General features: G+C 32.6%; 2 protein-coding genes across 2 annotated transcripts; both read right to left on the minus strand.

Annotated features, from left to right (window-relative positions):
* Positions 1–3707: 3707 nt before the first annotated feature.
* Positions 3708–4738, minus strand: LOC108327678 (uncharacterized). Its single transcript, XM_017561362.1, has 2 exons — positions 4421–4738; positions 3708–4319 (listed from the first exon to the last, which is right to left on the minus strand). The coding sequence occupies exons 1-2, from the start codon at positions 4736–4738 to the stop codon at positions 3708–3710; spliced, it is 930 nt and encodes a 309-aa protein (XP_017416851.1).
* Positions 4739–7136: 2398 nt separating this feature from the next.
* Positions 7137–14599, minus strand: LOC108329421 (amine oxidase [copper-containing] zeta, peroxisomal). The gene is made up of 12 exons (XM_017563611.2): positions 13798–14599; positions 11906–12015; positions 11402–11707; positions 10756–10868; positions 10337–10667; positions 10029–10244; positions 9701–9937; positions 9131–9316; positions 8497–8637; positions 8062–8330; positions 7759–7840; positions 7137–7463 (listed from the first exon to the last, which is right to left on the minus strand). Exons 1-12 carry the CDS (start codon positions 13991–13993, stop codon positions 7341–7343), a joined length of 2310 nt encoding a protein of 769 aa, XP_017419100.1. The 5' UTR covers positions 13994–14599; the 3' UTR covers positions 7137–7340.
* Positions 14600–20699: the final 6100 nt, after the last annotated feature.

Raw genomic sequence — 20699 nt, forward strand, 5'->3', positions numbered from 1 at the left:
TGGGTAGAAATTAATACTATATAAAGCTGAAAATCCATTAACCCATTGTCTTGAGATTTTGGGTAGAGAGTGGTGTCAATTTTTTATGTGGTTAGACTCAGATCTCATTGACTTTGTATTTTCCCAGTGAACTACCTTCTTGATACACCTAACAATTGATATCAGAGTCAGGTTAAGCTCTCGATACACCTAACAATTGATATCAAAGTTATGTTAGGTTCAAAGGAGTACAATGGTCTTTGTATCGAAAGTCTTCTTGACAAAAGGTTCTAGGTAAACGTGTCATGTTAAGATGAATGTTGGTACAAAAAATGAGTTCCTGAATACTTTCGCTGGAAGGGGAGTGTACCAATGTAGAAATGACTCACCCTTGAAGAGAGATATTGTTATGCCTTAAGTTTTTAAGCAATGTTTTACATTTCAATGATGTATTCTTTCACATTTCCATTGCCCTGATATCTCATGGAAATCAAGCTCTGAAGAAGTGTACTTATTTCCACCTTATCGCTTTTTGTAAAATGTTTTTCAATCTTAACAAGAAAATTTTTAGCGCTTGTTATCTCTTTAGATATAACACCCTTAATAACCTTTGGAATGTCACATCAAACTTATGATTTGAGCATTCGCTTCTCATAGTCTTTCTTTTCTTTAGTTTGTAAAAGAATGAGGTCTTGTAAGTTTTAATTCAAGATCAAGATCTACGCAGTCAAGAACTATTTTTATGTTCTCTTTTTAGTCTTTAAAGTTTATTTCATTGAGAATCAAAATCAAATTTAGATTAATATATCGAATATCATCGTGAATAACACAAACCTACCATGGTCACAACTCCATCATCACAACCAGAATGTCTTTAAATTAACTAGGGAAGAAGAATGACCAACGTAAAGAAAAATGTTCTATTTTTCTTACTAAGAAAACAAAAAGCAAAACTAGTAGAAAAGAATAATAAAAATCATAAATTTTACAATTAAGATTTTTTTAAAAATTGGGAAAAACATATTAGTATTTATGTTAATAAAAGAACAAAATTTAATGAAAAAAAAAACATAATTGTAAATATAAGTTTTGATACCAATTATTAGATTATACAACAAAACATATTAATTATTAATAAGTAATTAAACCCTTTAATAAAATAAACAATTCCTAACATGTGTCCAGGGTCAAACAGCGTATCTTGATTGACAATTGAAAACAATATTAATACATTTTCATTTATTCCCAATTACTAATCCATATACGTTTCCATATACTCTTCAGTAGGCTATTGGAAATTGTTTATTTAATTAAAATATTAAATTTTTTATTAATAATTAATCTGTCGTTTTTACTAATCTAACATGTTTGACATTTAAGATTGAGTGTGGAATTAATATTAAAGGCCCTGCAGAAATTTCCAGACACTATCGAACGTGCAATTGGACACGTTGAACAATGAACACGCACAAAAATATTGGCCCAAATAAAAAATTGACTCTGGTTTGAGTTTCCACCTCCTAATTCCGTTATCCTAATGAAAAATCAAATATTCCAATTTTGTCTAAGCAGGACCACAGAAAAAAATGAAAAATAAAATAAAAATGAACATATTATAAGGACTGTTCAAACGTGTGTACTACAAGTAGAATCAACTTTTCTTTTTCTACTTTATTTTTAGACAATATGTCTCATTCATTTATATAATCCTATTACTATAAAGTAAAACTGTTAATAAGGATAATACCCTTAAAAATATTTAATATACAATATTAAAATTAAAAACTTCTAATTAAATTATAAACTAACTTTAATACATAAAGATTGTAATGTAATTGGACATAGAAGTCGTATAATAACTTAAAGTCACACTTCTAAGAAACACATAGAAGGAGTAGGTTTGAAGGTCATACCCAACTTTGCACTTTCCTAGCAAGCATTGTTCAATATCAAACCCTCAGTCAACGTTCTTCAAATAGACAAAGACAAGTCATTGCTTCCTGTTATCATTATCAATATCTTCATGTTTCCTTGCACACACAATTGCATAATTAAAGAAAATATATCCTTCGTTTAATAAGTTCAAAACCAAAAAACAGCCATATTGTTTAAAAAGTAAGCTGCGTATAAACTAAGGCAACTATATATATATGAAGTCTTAATCACCTAACCAATTTGATATGTCCAAAACTATAAAAAAGGGAGCTGAAGAAACGATTTTGGGTTTGTGTTGGAACGAGTCAAATTAATTTTAAACAAGATTTGAGATTTTATACATAAAATCAAATTTGTAATAAAATAAGAGAAAACTAACAATGGAAACACAATGGCCGGAGAGAAATGCACTGTTACTATATAGTCATCTGAAGACTGAATTCATGCCACAGAAAAAAGTTAAATAGAACAGCATTTAAATCTCATTTCACTTTTGTTGAGTTTGATAATTTGGATATCTCTTCTATTATCTAAACATTCACATTTGATACAGCATTAAAATATTTGATTAAGATCAGAAATGCTTGATGCAAGTGTCATACCGCCATTTGGTTGAGACCACATTATTTTGAACAGGATAATGTTTCTGTCGGGTAACTGATTTATTTATGATTACATTAATGCACCTGCAAAGGTCATTTAAATATCTGCAATATCAATTCACTTAGCCTCTAAGTGTGCCTTAAACTACACGTCTGTTCCCTAATTCGATGATTCTTGAGCCATCATAATCACACCAACTACTGATGGGCAAGGAATATTGCGGACTTTCATGTTATGGTCCATCATTTGCTTGGTTTGGTATGATACTGCATCAATTATTGAAGAGTTTTGCCATTCTGTATTGGCCAAATTCTACCAATCCATGGCATTGAAATGAAGTTTTCATACTATTCAATATCGAACTGAATTTTACTCAGTGAATCGGTTAAATTATTTTAATCCGACACACTTCATTTTCTGCACAAGCGAAGGTAGCATCAATTTAGATGTTAGAGAAAGCAATAAAGCAGAGTATCATTTTCCAATTACATCATCACATGCATCACCAAAATACCCTGTGGACCACAAGAAACTTTGTTATTGACGATTTGTAAATTAAATTAATGCACTAAACATAATCCTATGTCTCTACTTTTGGTCATTTTATAGAGTTTGGTATGCACCGCATTCGGGATTTGAATTGGCCTTGTGAATGAAGGAACTGAGTTTCCTAATTATTCTGGATTTGAACTGGATTTGAACTGAGTTTCCTAAGAACAGAAATTATTCTGTTTTCTTTAAAAAAAAAAGACAAACTCCATTGGTACCACAGATGCTACTGAAAATTGGTCCCAAAGACTCAATGCTAACTCCCTGATGACAGCATGGTTTAACAAATTCCAAAACTTCAGTTTTGAATTAGGAGACTTCGAGAACTACATTGCGCTCAAAACTTAGGAGATTATGTTATAACACCGTATAAGTAATGGAACGAGAACAGAGGAAGAAAGAATATATGTTTGAAGTGAATAAACTGTATCTGTGTATATTTACAATAGCAGCACAGGTGTTTTATATACAAAGTAAAATGAGAGATGTTGGACAGTTAGCAATACAGCTGTCTTGGCTTAACGCACTAACATTCCCCCCTAAGCCAAACATTTAAGTGACACACTCTCAATTTTCTTCTTCAATGTACTATCATCAGCAAACTTCACCTTGCTTTTCTTCGTTGTTTCAAAATTAATCAGTCATTCTCTGTGGCATGTCATATGGTTTGAACAACCAGAATCTAGGTACCACAAGTCAGATTGAGAGGAAGAGTTTTCTGCAGAAGTGGTTACCATCAAAGTCAACGATTCTGAATCTAAATCTTGTGCAATGTAAGCCTCTTTTCCTTGATATTTCTTCTGCCTACTCTTATCAGCATAGCATTCATAAGCATAATGTCCATGCTTGTGACAATTGAAGCATTCCACACTTCTTTTATCCTTCTTTTGGTAACCTCTATCCGATCCGCCACTCTTCTCCACTGATACAGGTTTGTCTTCTTGATCATCTTTACCCTTATCAGTCTTCCAATTCCCTTTTGCGTGTTTACCTTTCCACTTCTTGAACTTCTTTTTATCATTATTCTTAGAATGGTGTACCTTCAGGGCTTGTTCACTGTTCTTGATGGGATTTCTATCCAATAACCTCATCTCATGTGCCTCCAGCGAGCTTTGAAGTTCCTCAATTTTCATTTTTGAAAGATCTCTCGACTCTTCAATTGCAACTACTATGTAGTCAAACTTCTGTGGTAAGGATCTCATAATCTTCTCAATAATCATCAGATCATTGATTGACTTTCCACATCCTTTCATCTGATTCGTGATGGTCAGAACCTTGTTGAAGTATTCACCAACTTTATCACAATCTTCCATCTGCAATAACTGTACTGTCTCCTCAAGGTCTGGAGCTTTACCTTCTTAATGTTTTCTCCTCCCGCATGGCATCGCACCAAAATACTCCAAGCTTCTCTGGCAGTAATCGCATTCTGGATCTTTTCAAAGTGAGTATCATCAACACATTGATGAATGAGAAACAACGCCTTGTTGTCTTTCCTCCTGACTGCAGCTTTCTGATCTTCTGAAGCACCAAGATCAAGCTCTAGCCCATTGCCCTCAACGACATCACTCACATCTTGAAATCTGAACAACACTCTCATTTGCGTGTTCCATCTGTTCCAATTCTTCTCTGTGAGTATTGGAAGGTTTGCTGCTGGAACATCTATTCCTGTCATGCTTCAAACACTCTTCTTTGATCAAGAAACAGAATCTTGACACCCTTCTTCCTCCTTTGCCTTAATCACTCTGGCCAGCCACACTGTACCGTGAACACTACGCTCCTCAGGTCCTCACTCGACCTGGCTCTGGATACCAATTTAATGGAACGAGAACAGAGGAAGAAAGAATATATGTTTGAAGCGAATAAACTGTATCTGTGTATATTTACAATAACAGCACAGGTGTTTTATATACAAAGTAAAATGACAGATGTTGGACAGTTAGAAATACAGCTGTCTTGGCTTAACGCACTAACAATGAGTATGCTTTTGAAGTTCAATATATCAATCTCACTCTAAATTTGCAGTTAAAGAATGCACTAATTTTGAGTGAAATATGTGTCGCACCAAATACGTACCTGGAATATTCCACCATGTCTATAACATGTATGATGAATTGAGCATGAGAAAAGCCGAGAGAGTACAATTATCCGTCATTGATGTCTTAAATCAACTATCTGAACAACTTATAATAAGTTTTTTCACTCATATTCAAGAATGAAAAAAAATCCTCAAACTCAAGGACGCATATAATTTGAGACTAGATTCGAAGAAAATTGCTTCACCTTTTTGAGAAAATGAGCATTCATCTTCTCCTGCAACAAAAGCATTCTTCCTACTGTGAGAATCATTTGGATGATTGTATCATCACCAAAAGGAACCACCCTCAACAAATATAGCTACAGAATAAATAACCAAACCTTCGCTAGGAGTATAGCTGGTGCGAAAGTTCAACTTCACACACACAAAATACTATTACAAGTTTACTCAAAAGAGTTAGCGTCTAGAAAAGTATATATACAAACATTCACCTTCAGACTGAATAATCCGTAATGGTTTCACATTACTTTATATGATTACATTTAAATGATTAATGTAAAAGTCTATTAAACAGTTAGATTATTCTATGTTTCTATTTCATATTACATAATATGATTTGGATCAGTAAATATAAATTTTAATTTGTATTTTATCTGTATACGATTTATATTTTGAGTGTGATCATTAATATGAAATGAATATTTTCTATTAATTGTTTTATACGTTTTATAATTACTATTTGTCTTATTTAGATAAATAGTAATTATGTTGGAGCATAGATTTTATTTGTATACACTCTTAATATACTAAAAAACCTATTTCATATTAAAGTTTTCAAATAATTAGGAAGTAATTTCGAAACAAGTTGCACTGATAGGCCAATAACAAAATATAAATTATGAACGTTAAAATAATTATTACTCTAACAGAGTGAGAAAAGATAAAAAAAAACATTATAAAAGGACAATCTAACTTGTTTATAATATAAAGTTATTTTTAATGTGCCATGCAATTCTCATGATCATATATTCAAAACTTTATTTCACAGTGAGATCTGTACATAAGATATTAATTTTTTTCTCAATAAAATTTTTATTTGATTCTATAAGAATGTTAATATAGTTAATATTTTTAAAAAATAAATATACAACTTAATACGTTATAAAAATAATATAGTAATGATAATAATACAAACAAAAGATATTTATATTTAGGTATTTGAAGCTTGATTTTAAATTAAATATCTTTTGTAACTCTTTGACTTGGCTTATCCTTTTCTTTTTAAATCTAACCATAAATAAAAAAAAACAAATGTTTCATCAAAGAATTCATTATCTTCTGACAATAACATATTATATTATTAAAAAAAGGAAAATAAAAAGTAAACACTTTATTTTATAACGAGATCTTTAAATAATTAATTTATTTTTCGATAAAAAATTTATTTGATCCTATTGGGTATGTTAATATGCTTACTATTTAAAAGTAGATAAATATACATTAAATACATAACAAAAATGACATAATAATAATAAAACTAAAACGAAAAATTATATTTAGCCATTTCAAGCCTGATTTCTAATTAAATAATTTTTCTAAGTCTCTTTGTCTTATCCTTAGAAAAAAATGTCTAACCATGTAGAAGAAACGACAACATTAAAATATTTGAAAATGTTAAAAAGGAAAAGGGCCGAACCGGTGACCTCTTGAACTGCACGTCAAATGCTCTACCACTGAGCTACGGACCCTATTTTATTTGTACAATTTTTGTTGTATATTTCCAAAATCTATTTTTTTTTTTACATCAAAAGAATGTTCAAGCAATTTATAGTCTGTATTATAAAACTGAAAAAAATATGAAGAGTTTTGGTAATTTGTCCTACCGAAGTTGCACGATTCCATGTCTGACACATGTAAAGGACGAAGAAATGTATATATCATACTTTTCAGCACTATTCTTATATTATATATGAAACTGAACCTTACCAAGTGCAACATTGTATGGTATATGCGAATTTATTTTAAGCCAAAGCACTTTCTGACGAAGGGAGGGTCGCATCAAGTTAGATACTAGAGAAATCAATAAAGCAGGATCATTTTCTTATTACATCATCGCATGCATCACCAAAATACCTATTCTTAAATATCCAAGTGGACCACACAATAAACTTTGTAAATTATATTGAGGCACTCACTTAGGTGATGATAAACACAGTCATATGTTTCTAGCTTTGTCATTTTAAAGCTTGGCAATCACCCCATTTTGAATTGGCTTTGCAGATATCCCATTATCTTTATCATCCAAATCACTTGCACTTGGGGGAACATCTACTGCTGGGGAACAATTGAAAAACCCATGTGGCTGCATCATGAATAGCAGAATAAAATTAGTGCCAATTCTATCAATACAGAATATTCTTCTTCTTTAAACAACTTTGTTGCTTCCACCTATGGAAATTGCTCCTACAAACTTAATATATAGTTCTCTCACATATTCGAAAATGAACTTGGGTTTTGGATTAGGAGACTTCAAAGAAGATTCACACTGAAAAACTGTATTGACTAAAAATTTAGGAAATAAGCATGTTTCAGTAGTTCAATATGAATATTTTCACAGAAAGAAAGACAAGAAAATAAGCTCATTTTGAGTGGAATACCATAAGCAGAAAGCCAAGGCGTTCCACTGGCATAACTGGCCAGTCTTCCAATCGAGGAATGTGTGTCATACCAAACACGTACCTGCAATATTTCACCATGTCAGATAACATCTACACAGAATGAATAAGAACAAAGTCTAAAGAGAGATTATTAGCCAAATATGTGTTAATCCATTAAACATTCTATATCGACTAGAGATACAACAAAAAAGAAATTTATGCAAATTATTGATCAACTTTTTTTTTTCAAGGACACAGTCCATACAGTATCCGAACATGTGAAACAAAAACAAGTGAACTAACCAAAGAACTATATCAGCTTCCTCCAGTGATCTATTTTGCTGAACCCAAGTAGCCAAACCCTCTCCAACACGTGGATTCTGATTAGGGAACTCTCCTCCAGGCTGCATTTCGTCTGGAACATAAGGAGTGACCCAAAGATTGTGCTTCAAGAAAGCTGCTCTTCTCAGAAACTTGGCCTCTGAACCAGCCAAGGGTAAACAATTTGAACCAGGTACCAACTTGTATCCTGTTAGCTGCCCGGTTCGGTTTACCGTTCTGGTGTTTCTCACCTAAAACAGGAAATTCAAGTGAGCAACACTGGGTAGAATATGTTAAATAGTATGTTTTTTTAACAAGTAAACAATCCCACTTTGAGTGATATAACTGCAAGATAAAGGGTTACAAAAAAAATGGAATCTTTTGTTTCATTTTTTCTTTCAAGTGGAAAGAACTTACAATCCAGTGTCGAGCAGATAAAGGGTTACAATCACGCATTGCTTCCAATTCTGATTTAAGCAGTTTTTCCTCTGCATAAAATGCGTTGTTGTGAACATTATTCTCTCCTGGCTGTTCAACTTTGACATCCACCTCAACAACCTGGAGACGGAGAAGTAGAACTTTGTCACTATTTTCTCCTATTATTTGTGAATATACCTCCTGAATTTCAGAATTTTGATGGAGGTGAAAGACCTATTCTTCCCTTTTTTTCAAAGGGAACCACACCATGGACTATTAAGTAACAAAAGAAGTTCAACATGATAATATCACAGGAAAGTAAAAAACGACAGAAACTTCATACAGACATGGGCGGCTATATCAAAGATCATGTTAGTTAATGTGACATTATCGAAAGTGATACTAATATGTACTCTTAATATTGGTATTATTCAAAACACCATCATTCTTATGCTTATCCTGCTACTGAATGCAAGCTACATAATTGAAGATTTTCATGCAAATATTTTTTTTTCTAAAACAAAATTTGAGACGAGCAATAATCGCATTACACTGGCTCAAAATATTGAAGTATGAGCATCCAAAATATTCCTTTCAGCATCTTGCCCAAAGAAAATTTTAGTTGAACTCTGACCTGATTAAATGCTTCACCAGGCTTGCAATCAACAGCCATGTCCATACGAGCAACAAAAAAGTGCTGGTGGACAGGCGCATATAATCCAGGTGCAATGGTTGTGCCATATTTTCGAGTTTCGCCTGGTTGCAACGCTCCTAAACTGAGAATTCCCGTGAGCTTGACCTCAGCTTCTATTTTTCCATCCTGAAAGAAGGAAACAGCAAATAGAAAATCAGAGAATCAATTCATATGCTTATGTTTGAACATTGAAATACACCACCAAAACACATGAATGCCTGTAGAGGGGTAGGATAAACAGTATAGAACATAGCAATGAAAGTCAGAATAAACATACTAAGTGAAAGAATGCATTTCCTAATCATGCACTTAGGATAAAATTTTTCTTTCTTTCTGGTTCAGCTGCTAGGGTACATAGCAGAACCCTCAGCTTGAAGCCAGTACTCTCTACTCATTTAAAAATCTGGGACAACAACTATTATATATTTTAAATTTTAGAGTATCTCTGTGTATATCACCGAGCCTCAACCATGGTTGAAACTCTGCCAATCTTATCAGACAACAACTTGCCTGATAGAAGTGCCAGAAAAATCCATACTCATAGTTAGCCACAGTGCATATAAAAGATACTGTCAGCCTTCTAGATCGTCGAACTTCAGCCAAACCTGTTCTCCAGTCTTGATGCTTCCATAAAATACCATGATCCTCTTCATGCAAGCAGACACAATTCTCTATAGTCTCAACACCTCCAGTAAAGTTTGTGAAGTGGGCATCGAAATATTTGACATAGCCTAAACAATCACAACCCTGCAATAAAGCCTCTTGCAAACCAAATTTTAATTTCATCTACGTTGAGAAAGAAGATTAATTTGACTAGATTAGAAGAAAATGCCTCGACCTTCTTGAGAGAATGAGCATTTTTACCCAAACCATCTTCTCCTGCATCAAAAGCATTCTTCCTATAGTGAGGATCGTTTGGATCTCCATAAGGAACCACCATCTCAACAAAACTCAATCTGTGGGCCACTGGCCTTCTTCCTCGACTTCCATCAATATAGGCTACAGAATAAATAACCAAACCTTCTCTAGGAGTAAAACCAATACGAAAGTTCCACTGCACACAAAAAAATTTACTTTTACAAGTTTACAACATAGCTTGTATCAATTAGCCAGTAGAAAAAGTAAAGATACAGACAAGACAATCACCTTCTGCCATTGAATGAAGTGCCCGTTGACACGAAAACTTGGACCTTCAGGCTGAATAATCTGTAATGGCTTTACATCACTTCTATCAACTCCTCCCCGGGTTTCACCACAAGTATAATTTCTCAGTGGATCAGCAGGTGGAAGATGGATCAGTTTTCGATCTTCAAACTCAAGAATTTCCATATTTTGCATGTCAACAAGTATATAGATTCCTTCAACTGGACGAGCATAGCCATTTTCCATGGGGCAGTCACTTTCAGTTCTGCAAAAGATTAGTGGTTTAGCAAGCCTGCGGCTAGGGGCGTCTGTTTCGCTATGATATCCTACACACCTGTAAGTTTCAGCTCCATTAGAAAAAACAAATCAATGAACTACCTTCATATGAAATGTGCTGAAATCATCTCAAATTAGCAACTAACCATGCATCCACCATCACGAGATCCATGTCGTCAATCCCTCTTCTCTTCATTGCTTCTCGAAATGGAGGGAAGTCCTTCACAACAGCCTCACATTCAGCATACTCCACAGCATCCTGTACATATAGAATGAATTACACAATGCTATTCTGATTTGGAACTAATAGAGATAAGGACTAACAGGTAAGTGCGGAGGTTGCATTAATTTTACATATTAGAGTATTGTTGTCAAAAGTACGAGTTTTAGATTCAGAGGAATGAAGTGACATACAAGAGAATGAAACAATAATTTCTATTAATTGAGATATATTATCATGAATGGATAAGTTCATCAAACTTAGAGCACTAAGTTTGGATAACGGACCATGATAAGGAAATACGGTAACCAATCCAGGTTATGATGAAAATAGGAAAACTAATTCTAGCAGAGAATCTATTATATGATATGATAAGATATTTTCATGTACTTTAATTGTTCTAAGTACGTTTATTTAATTGCATGCATGTGCAAAACAAATATGCTAGAATATTAACATTTATTTGACTTCTATTCTATAAATATTTTGATGCAAGTTCTAGCAAAGGTGTTCAAATAGGAAGACTATAAATTATAATAAGGAGCAAAACTTTATCAAGTGAACATATTTACCATTGGTGGCTGAACATTTGGAATGACTTTGGAAGAAATAACTTTGCCCCTATGGTGACCACCTCGAGTTGCTGCATGCACTTCCCTGAGTTCAACAATCCATATGCTAGTCTCATTTGACCTTTTGTTGTAAACAACCAATCGTGCTTTCCTTGGGGGAAGTTTCGAAGGAATCACAGGTCCTCCTTTAGTCCTGGGAAGCAAAGAAGGCTGGAAAGGTGGGAAGAAATATGCATCTGCTAATGCAATAACTTGCTTATCTGGTTCTACCAGGACTACTTCAACGAAGCGCATGCTATCCCTCACCTAAGAAAATAATCAAATAATGATAAATATGGACAAACAATCGTTTAACTTTCAAATGTTATTATTAAGCTGGCAAAAGTAAGTGATGTTTTCCCCATATAAATTCATAAACACTCAAACACAAACATATCATAACCATACTAGGTAATAAGTTTAAAGCTAAATCTAAAATGAAAGAGATTATATGAAGCAATCTACCTCAGGGGTTGCCCCAGCAGCCCGAACTGTAGCTACAGCCACTGATATTTCAGCAGCTAACAGTGGATCCAAAGGGTGGCAAGTTTGAGCTCTCGTCATGACTGGAATACCTATGCCAGGAAATAAGCAAAGAAAATATTTTTTTATAGAAGAAGAAATTTCATTAAAGACAAAAGAGAACAACTAGGGAGCGAGTATACTGAACCCTTTGAATAAAAAAATTCTATACACATTAATGCAAAAAATCTGAGAAAAACATGGAAAGAAGACGAGTCCGAACTGTTCAACATATAAAACTAATCACATGTCTTCACCTAACACTACCAGCTTAAATTTTTAGATGAAGGCACCAGAATGGTTTTATACAACATTTTAAAATGTAGTAAAGCTTCCAAATCTCCCTAAAAATACAAGTAGCGACACTTTTGTATCAAAGAAGCAGAAGACTTCAATCACAGATCAAAAAATTTGGCAAAGAGACATTCTTAAAAAATGTTCCTCTCAAACTACACCCACTAAGGGACTACATAAACCACAAAGTGCACATTTTTGTGGGAGTGAGAAAATCCGGCTCATATAAGATAGCACTACATCAGTTAGTGTCGAACAAGTCAATTTAACTTTACTTACTCTATAGAAATTAGAAAATTTTCAACCCAACTACGCACTAGTAGATTAAGTGAATTGACTAATCAAATTAAAAAAAAAAACTATAAAAATTAACTACATTTTTTTATTAATGATCTTTTATTTATTTATTTATTTATTTATATACACAATAGTATCAAATATTTAAGTAGTCAACCAATATTAAAAATGCTAATATCTTCAAATTACATTTGTTTTTTCAACATGATAACGGTCAATCTTTGACTCACCAAATGAGTCAAATTGATTTTAGTCAAAACTACTCTACCTGATTGAGTTGTGTACTTATCTTTATAGCTTTTAAAATACACATCACTTAAGCCTCACAATATTAATAGGTTGACTACAGCAAATATCTCAAAATCAATCAAAAAGAGAAATGGTAGGAAAAATATATTTAAAATAAAAAATTTTAAATCACGATGACTGCCTTTTTATATTTTTATTTAATGTTATATGCAATGCTTTATTTTTCATTCTTACACATTGATTTATCCTTGTAATGTTAAGAGACTTAATGATGATTTCAAGAGAACATAGATAGACTTCCTTACCTAGTTATATTAGTAATCCGTATAATAAAAGGCTTACCAAGGTAATTTCTAAAAGAATTACATATAAATTTCGTTTATCTTTAAAATTGGAAATTGTTATTTACGCCCTTCCATTTTCACTAACATATCTTCTATTGCAAATTTTTCCCTAAAAATAACTTTTATCCATAAAGGAATTTCCGCAAGTGTAAAAACTTCAGACATTCCAAAGAGTAACTTTCAGAAGCCAATTTTTAGGAGAAAGATGTTATAGTGAAGAGGGAGGATTAGAGGGTGGTGGGGAGAAAGAATCCTATTCTTGCAACAAGAAGGAATGTTGGAGATGCAGAGACAGTAGTTGGGGAAACCTAAGACCATTAAGAGGAATGCGAGGAATCTAGAAATAAAAATGTCGAAAGAGGCAAACACCCTCTTTCACAGTAAAGCCAAAACACAATGTTGGTGTCATTGAAACAATTATTGCATCCACAAGGAACAGAGATGGTTGAATCGTCTACCATGATGACATGACTGACTTGCACAGTAAATAAACGATTTTTCTTCAAGGAACAGAGAAAGTGAGTCAAATGTTAACTTTTTTATAAATTGGCTTCAAAACAATACTTTCTGAAATGTTAACAGTCCTAGAAACTCCATTTTTGGGAAAAGAAATGTAAAGGGAAATCAATAAAAAGGTGTTTGAGTGAATACCTTTGGTGGTGGAGGTGGTTTTGGGAGGAGGATCGGGGAAGGAATCGACGGCGGACATGAGGGCGGAGACGGGGGGTCTGTTTCGGAAGGGGTCGGCGGCGGGGTGGACCCAGGAGGAGGGAACTGCGGAGGAATTAGAAGCAGTGGGGTTGTTACTGAGATTATTTGGCGTCGCTTTTTCCTGAGCTGTGGCCATTGTAAAGGGTTAGCGAGCTCACCGTAGAAAACTCCACCGCAGTAGTATTCCAGTGACATACAGCAACGCCTCACTGCACAACGCAACACACGCCGCGGCCCCCACACGACAGCAGCAGAAAGAACAACAATAACAACCTCAAAACTGTGGGCACCGCTGTTTTGGTCAATACGTTGTGGAATGATTGATTGAACAACGTATGAGATGCGTGACCAGTGCTACTTTTGGGTGATGATTGAAAGTAATTGAACGAATGTGGAGGGGAATGCGTCAGCAGTGTTGCTTTTCCCTGAAGATTATGGAGATGAATCACTGTTGCTTTTCCATGGAGATTGAAAGTAATTGAACAAATGGAGATTCGTCACCACTGCTGGTGCTTTTTTGCATGAAGATTGAAAGTAGCCGAAAGTGCGGTTGGTTGATAAAGTTAATTGTCTATTCCTTCTCTTCTCCGTTTCTCCTCTTTGTTGTGTGTGACCTGACAGAAGGCACCAATAGTCTCTGCTGTTTCAGACAATATGGCCATTCAGCAAGCAGCAACAACACATCAGACTCCAACATAGGGAAGCGGAACATACAATAACCAGCTGCAAGTTGAGGTCCACTGACAGCTGGATTGGGTTATGTTCCATCTACTTTTGTTTTCTTTTATTAGAAATGAAAAGAGATACTAAAATAAGACTTTCCTTTTCTGTCACATATTTTTTTGTATTTTTTGTTTTAATGTGAATAATCTTTATTTGTATTTCTATTTTACAATTTAGAAATTTATTTAATTATTATATTTTTGGAGATCAAAATGCTTCTAAAATAAAATATAAAAAGTTATTTGTATAATTGAGAATCTTTCTTAAAATCCACTAATTGATTTGAAAGTTATTATAATGACTTAGTTCTTAAATTTGTAACTCTGTTATTTGATCTCTTATTTCATTCTTGCATAACTTGTTATCATCCTAGGTTCAATACATATATATATATATATATATATATATATATATATATATATATATATATATATATATATATATATATATCTTTACAGACTTAATTCATTAAATGAATCTTAACTCCAGGAAGTTATATGGCAATTACAATAAATGAGTGTTCAATCCTTCTTAACTCTAACTAGTTAAACGCAATGTAACATTTAAAAAAATTTAATACTGGAGCATTGATTTTGCAATAAATTATAATAAGGTTTTGTTAAAAGTTAAATATATCATGAATTTGAATATTTTTTCTATCATGTTTTTATTAAAAAAATTTATTTAATGTGATAACGATGACAAAAAAATGTTTTTTTATACCTGTTAAAAAAAAGTTTTTTATACTTGTTTTTGAGTAGCTATAGATGTAGAAGTATAGAAAATTTTCGTCCTTTTACATCGGTTCTAGAATCGGTATAGAAGTTTAATTTTTTTACACCAATTATTTATGTAATAGGTATAAAGTTTGATATTTACACTTGATATTTTGAGATCATGTATAAAAAAGTCGTCTCTCTTATTAAAAGAAAACTCACTTTTATACCTGCTAGTAGCAGAATAGGTATAAAAGAAACTCACTTTTATATCTAATATTGTTACACCCGGTCTGAAAAAGCAAGACTTTTTATACCTAATGTGGCTTTAACCGGTATAAAAAGTGACGTTTTTTTAAAAATGTTTGATTTGTATGTGCTATTATCCATATCCTGACTTGCAAAAAATTCAATCCTAGATTTACCTAACAATATTGTTTCTATTATCACATCAAAATGTAATATTTACCTAATAAAGTTCCTAAATATATTTATCGAACATATTTACTTAACACAGTTACACATAAAATAGTTCTTAAACTCAAAATATAACATTGAAACATCTAATCATTTAGAAATGGTTAAAAAAAATGCAGCACACTGCACCCGAACATCCTTTATGAAATGTTGCTCCATTAGAGACGTGTCATCAAATATCTACACAATGAATAGTTTGAATCAAGTTATAATTTTAATGGTTTAAGATCTTAGTTATAAAATGTTCACGTTACCAAATTCCATCAGTCAATGACATTTGCGGATATAATTTTCTGCATGTGCCTCATGACATAATATTCGCACTCAAAGCTTCCCGATTGACGTGAGCACTACAAGTTAAATTTATAAAGTATCATAAAATTTATAATTGTATTTATAGTTTGAAAGATTAACTACTTACAGTTGGTGCAATGAACTGCAACTTCTTTCTAGAGACGATATATGTTCCCTGCAACCTTGAATATGCCTGAACCACTCTATAAATATAAATGTACATTAAAATAAGTCCTAAGGAACTTAGTAAAATCAGTTATGTGTACACAACAAATAAATTATTAAAAAACTTACGATATTAGTGCACTTTTAATTGCCAAAGTGCGAGATTTTTTGTGCAATGAACACAAGAGAACTACAAGAAACTGTTGAGGAAGAATTAGTAACAATTGCCAATGACCCCTGCAGATTCAAACAATAATAGTGTTAAATAACATTTACATAAAATAGAATTTTATTAATAAAAATTATATACTTACTGTTGCAAATAAGGTGCTAAGTACACTTGCTTTTTTCCGTTTACAAAAGCTTCCAAGAGGTACTTTTGGACCTCTTCACCTTTATTCCCAACTCCTTAAATGGCAACAGGGTCAATAAAACCATAAATGTGATCATTCTTCCGTTCAATGCTCAACTGATGTAAATACCTTAAACATTGAAAATGAATAATGTTAGAATAAAATATTGAATATATTTAAACTTTATAAATGTAGAAATTTACTTACAACAACCAAAGTTGTAGTACTGATATACATAACATATCACTGCAAGAGAGAATTTCAAAAATATCTCTCTGACATATGAAGAAAGAGAGCGAATTTGTCCTGTTTGTGACTTCAGGAGGCATTTGTAACTCTATAGGAGAAAGGGAGATCTTCACTGCCAACACACCAAGTTGTTCTAGAATTGTTTGTTGTGGCAGTTGTTGAAGTGATTATTCATATCTTCCTGCCCTTGTGCTTCAACCTGGTATACATATTTAAAAACTTACAAAAGATTAGTATTACCAATAAAAACAACAAAGTGCGTAATTAAAATAATTACCTCCTTTAGAATTGCTCTTGATAATCTAACGGGCCAAAGGATAAAATTTCCAAGGGCCATTCCCACTGTCTGAACCTCCTGAGTAGGCACAGGGACTCGAGTTGTAGCATCTCGTACGTCTACAACCACCACTCTCATCATATCAATTGTAATGGTTTCATGGTGTATGATTGACCCCAATGTATACATTTTACCTAAGTTATCCAAATAATATTTATAAAATATATCAAAGAATATAATTCAACAAACAAGTACATCTAGACAATATAATAAGATAAATTACCTAAGGCCACCAAGCACTGTAGGCACCATCACTAAACAACTCGTAGTCTGCATCAATAGTGGGAAAAGCGTTTTTAGGAGGAACATCACAACTCTCCTTTGTGCTTATACAAAGATGAGAAGGTTGAGGGGGATTCCTAGGTTGGCTTGAGGGGGAGGCTAATTTTGCTGGCACATCTGCTAACAATTGTGCCCGCATATCAGAGTATTCCTTCTTCAATTGTGCCCGCATATCACCGTACTCTTTCTTCATCTTGCTGATCTCTTCCCTCATTTCCTCCCTCATCTCCTGTCTCATTTAGCTTCTTTGCTTTTAACAAAGCCTTCCATAATGAACTGTCATAATGCTAACTCTCCCAATATATAAAGGCCAAGAATGGATTTATATTTCAGAGTGAAAACACAATGATGCTCACTAGGAATCTGAAAAGGATGATTATGAAGAAAATGGCTGGCTTAGAATTCAACAATAAAATGTACATGTGCTTGGAAAATGTGAATTGAAGTGGAAATCTAGAAGTTTCCTAATTAAGTTTCCTGAACTTCCACGAGTAGATTTGTTTGTGGCAACAGCAGACCCTATTCTTGAACCACCCATCATCACAGCCAACATTGTGTTGTCTCTTCTAGCACTTGATTCCAACAAACTTGCTTGCTATGTTTTTGATGATGGTTGTTCCCCTCTTACCTTCTATGATTTTGTCGAAGCCTCCAAATTCGCTCAGTTTTGGGTACCCTTCTGTAAGAAGTACAAAATTCAACTGAGAGCACCCTTCAGCTACTTCTCCAGTGTTGCCACCATCGACAGTGAACACTCGCCAGAATTCAAGCAAGAATGGTCACGAATGAAGGTAACTATACAATATTTTTATTCCTCTTCAATCAATGAATGATGTTACTTCCATATCCTACTGTAGGATATGTATGAAAATTTTATCCTCAAAATTCAAGATGTCACAAGGAAACAAATTCCACTACAACTTGATGGAGAATTCGCATTTTTCTCTAATACAAAACGAAGAAACCATCCAACCATAATTAAGGTAACTAACACATAGCAGTAAAACATATTCATGCATCTAACCAGATGGGATACATATGCTTTAAAATTCTCATGATACATGTTGTAAAATATATAATTATAACTCTACAAATCCAAATAGCTAAACATACATGGTAGACTTTACTAAAATAAAAAAAATGATTTTCTATTATATACAAATAAGAATAATATTTTAATATATACCGTTGCTTTCTAGAAATCATTCATATATATCAAGAAAATGTGAATGGAGGTGGATTTATATATTTGTAATCATGTTTACAGGGTAATCAAGGCAAGCAATACACACAAAAGAATCCAATCACTAAACATCAAAGAATTTTAATTAGCCACAATTTTCAAATTAAAAGGAAAAGAATAACATCTAGGTAGCAGATGCAATAAACATATTTCCTCAGGAAAAAGTATAATTAATTAACCATAACATTAAAGCAGCAATAACATAAAAAATACCTCTCTGAGTTGTAAGAGTTGTTCCCTGGTAGCACACGCTCACGACCACCTTCTAACCGTAAATTGAAGCGGCAAAAAGAAACTAAAATACAAAATGTTTGCCTCAGACCCTCAAGAGAACTTGTTTAATCGATGCAAAATCGTGAAGGAACCCTAGAATGGACCGATTGATCGGTGGAAAAGGGGTTTTAAATGATGGAAAGGGATTATAATTGGTAGAATGATATTATAATCGGTGGAAGATGAGGAAATGAGGAAATGAGGGAGAAACCCTGACCTGAAAGTGAGGAAGATGCTCTGTGATAGTGAAGGATTAGCTCTCGAGCCACTGAAAGTGAGGAAAACGACGCTGAGAAATGCTCTCTGATGTGCGAAAGAGAAAAAGACGACGCTGAGAAATGATGCTTTACCCAAACGTGAACAACTTCAAACGCGAAAAAGAAGATGAGAAACGCACAGTGAATGAGAAACACGAGCAACTTCAAACGGGAACAAGAGCTTTACCCAACCACCTCAACACAACTGAACGGACAACAATGGTAATCAAAATGAAGTTTTGCCAAAAAAAGAAAGTATTACGAGAAAAACAAACTGAATATGTAAAATAATCTATACCTGATATAATATTTAACCGGTGTAAATCAATAATTTATACCTCCTCTAATATTAACAGCTATAAAAAACTTTTTATATCTATTTTTATTGTAACCGCTGTAAAAAAGTTTCTTATATTTACAAAATTGTCATTGTGCCATTTTCTATAGCTGTTGAATTTTGCCATGTATAAAACATAGCTATAAAAAGTATATTTTCCACTAGTTGATAGTCAATATTTTTATATTTCTATATGATAGGATTGTTATTTTATCATTTTTTACATATTTTCATATGAAAAATAAAAAAATAGTTATGATTAAGTTTTAAAATCTTTTGTAACTTTGAATATTTTTAATTAAATTATTATTATAAATTTTCATTTTAAGTATCCAAGCTTTTATACTTTTCAATTAATTTCTTAATATTTAATTTTGTTGTGAATTTAGGTGATCTAACCGTTTAATTTCTAAATGTCAAGCATAACACCTCAAACTTAAACAAGAATAAAAACAAAAATGTTAATAACTCAACGTACTTGGTTTGATTTTAATCTTTAATTTAAAAAATGAAACATTATCGTTTTTAAAAGACAATTAGGATTTTAAATTTTTTATTATCATCTAAGTTTGTAAAATAAAGTGTCTCATTATTCAATTGAAGATAATTATAGAGTCAATTAAAAAACATAAATATTTTGGACACAAATTTTAGGAGAGGTTGAATTGAAAATATCTAAATTTATTAGAAGTTTAAAAATTAATGAATTTTTTTTAAGTAGAAACACGATTGATATTATTCTTTTTATTATGCCTTCAAAATAGAGTTGTTTTGATATATTCAAAATAGACATAATTAATGTTTTCTATACTTAGGTTCTTGATTCGTTTTGTTTTTTATATTTATTTTTATTTTAATTGAGTTTTAATATTTGTTAAATATAAGTGAATATGTCACTTCCGTTAAATTGAAATTAACACCATTTGAAAAGTGATCACATAGCAATGTGATAAAAAGATCAATTAATAATTTGTACTATATTAAAACATATGCTTTGTTTTTGTTTTTATATTTTTTTCACAATCAATTGAATTATTTAAATAGAGACAATGTAGTCTATTCCATAAAATAGAGACAATTGATTATGTCACCATTTTTCTTCCTCCACACCATCATCACCACCCATACCTCCATCC

This window comes from Vigna angularis, chromosome 10 (assembly GCF_016808095.1).
Source record: "Vigna angularis cultivar LongXiaoDou No.4 chromosome 10, ASM1680809v1, whole genome shotgun sequence".
NCBI lineage: Eukaryota > Viridiplantae > Streptophyta > Magnoliopsida > Fabales > Fabaceae > Vigna > Vigna angularis.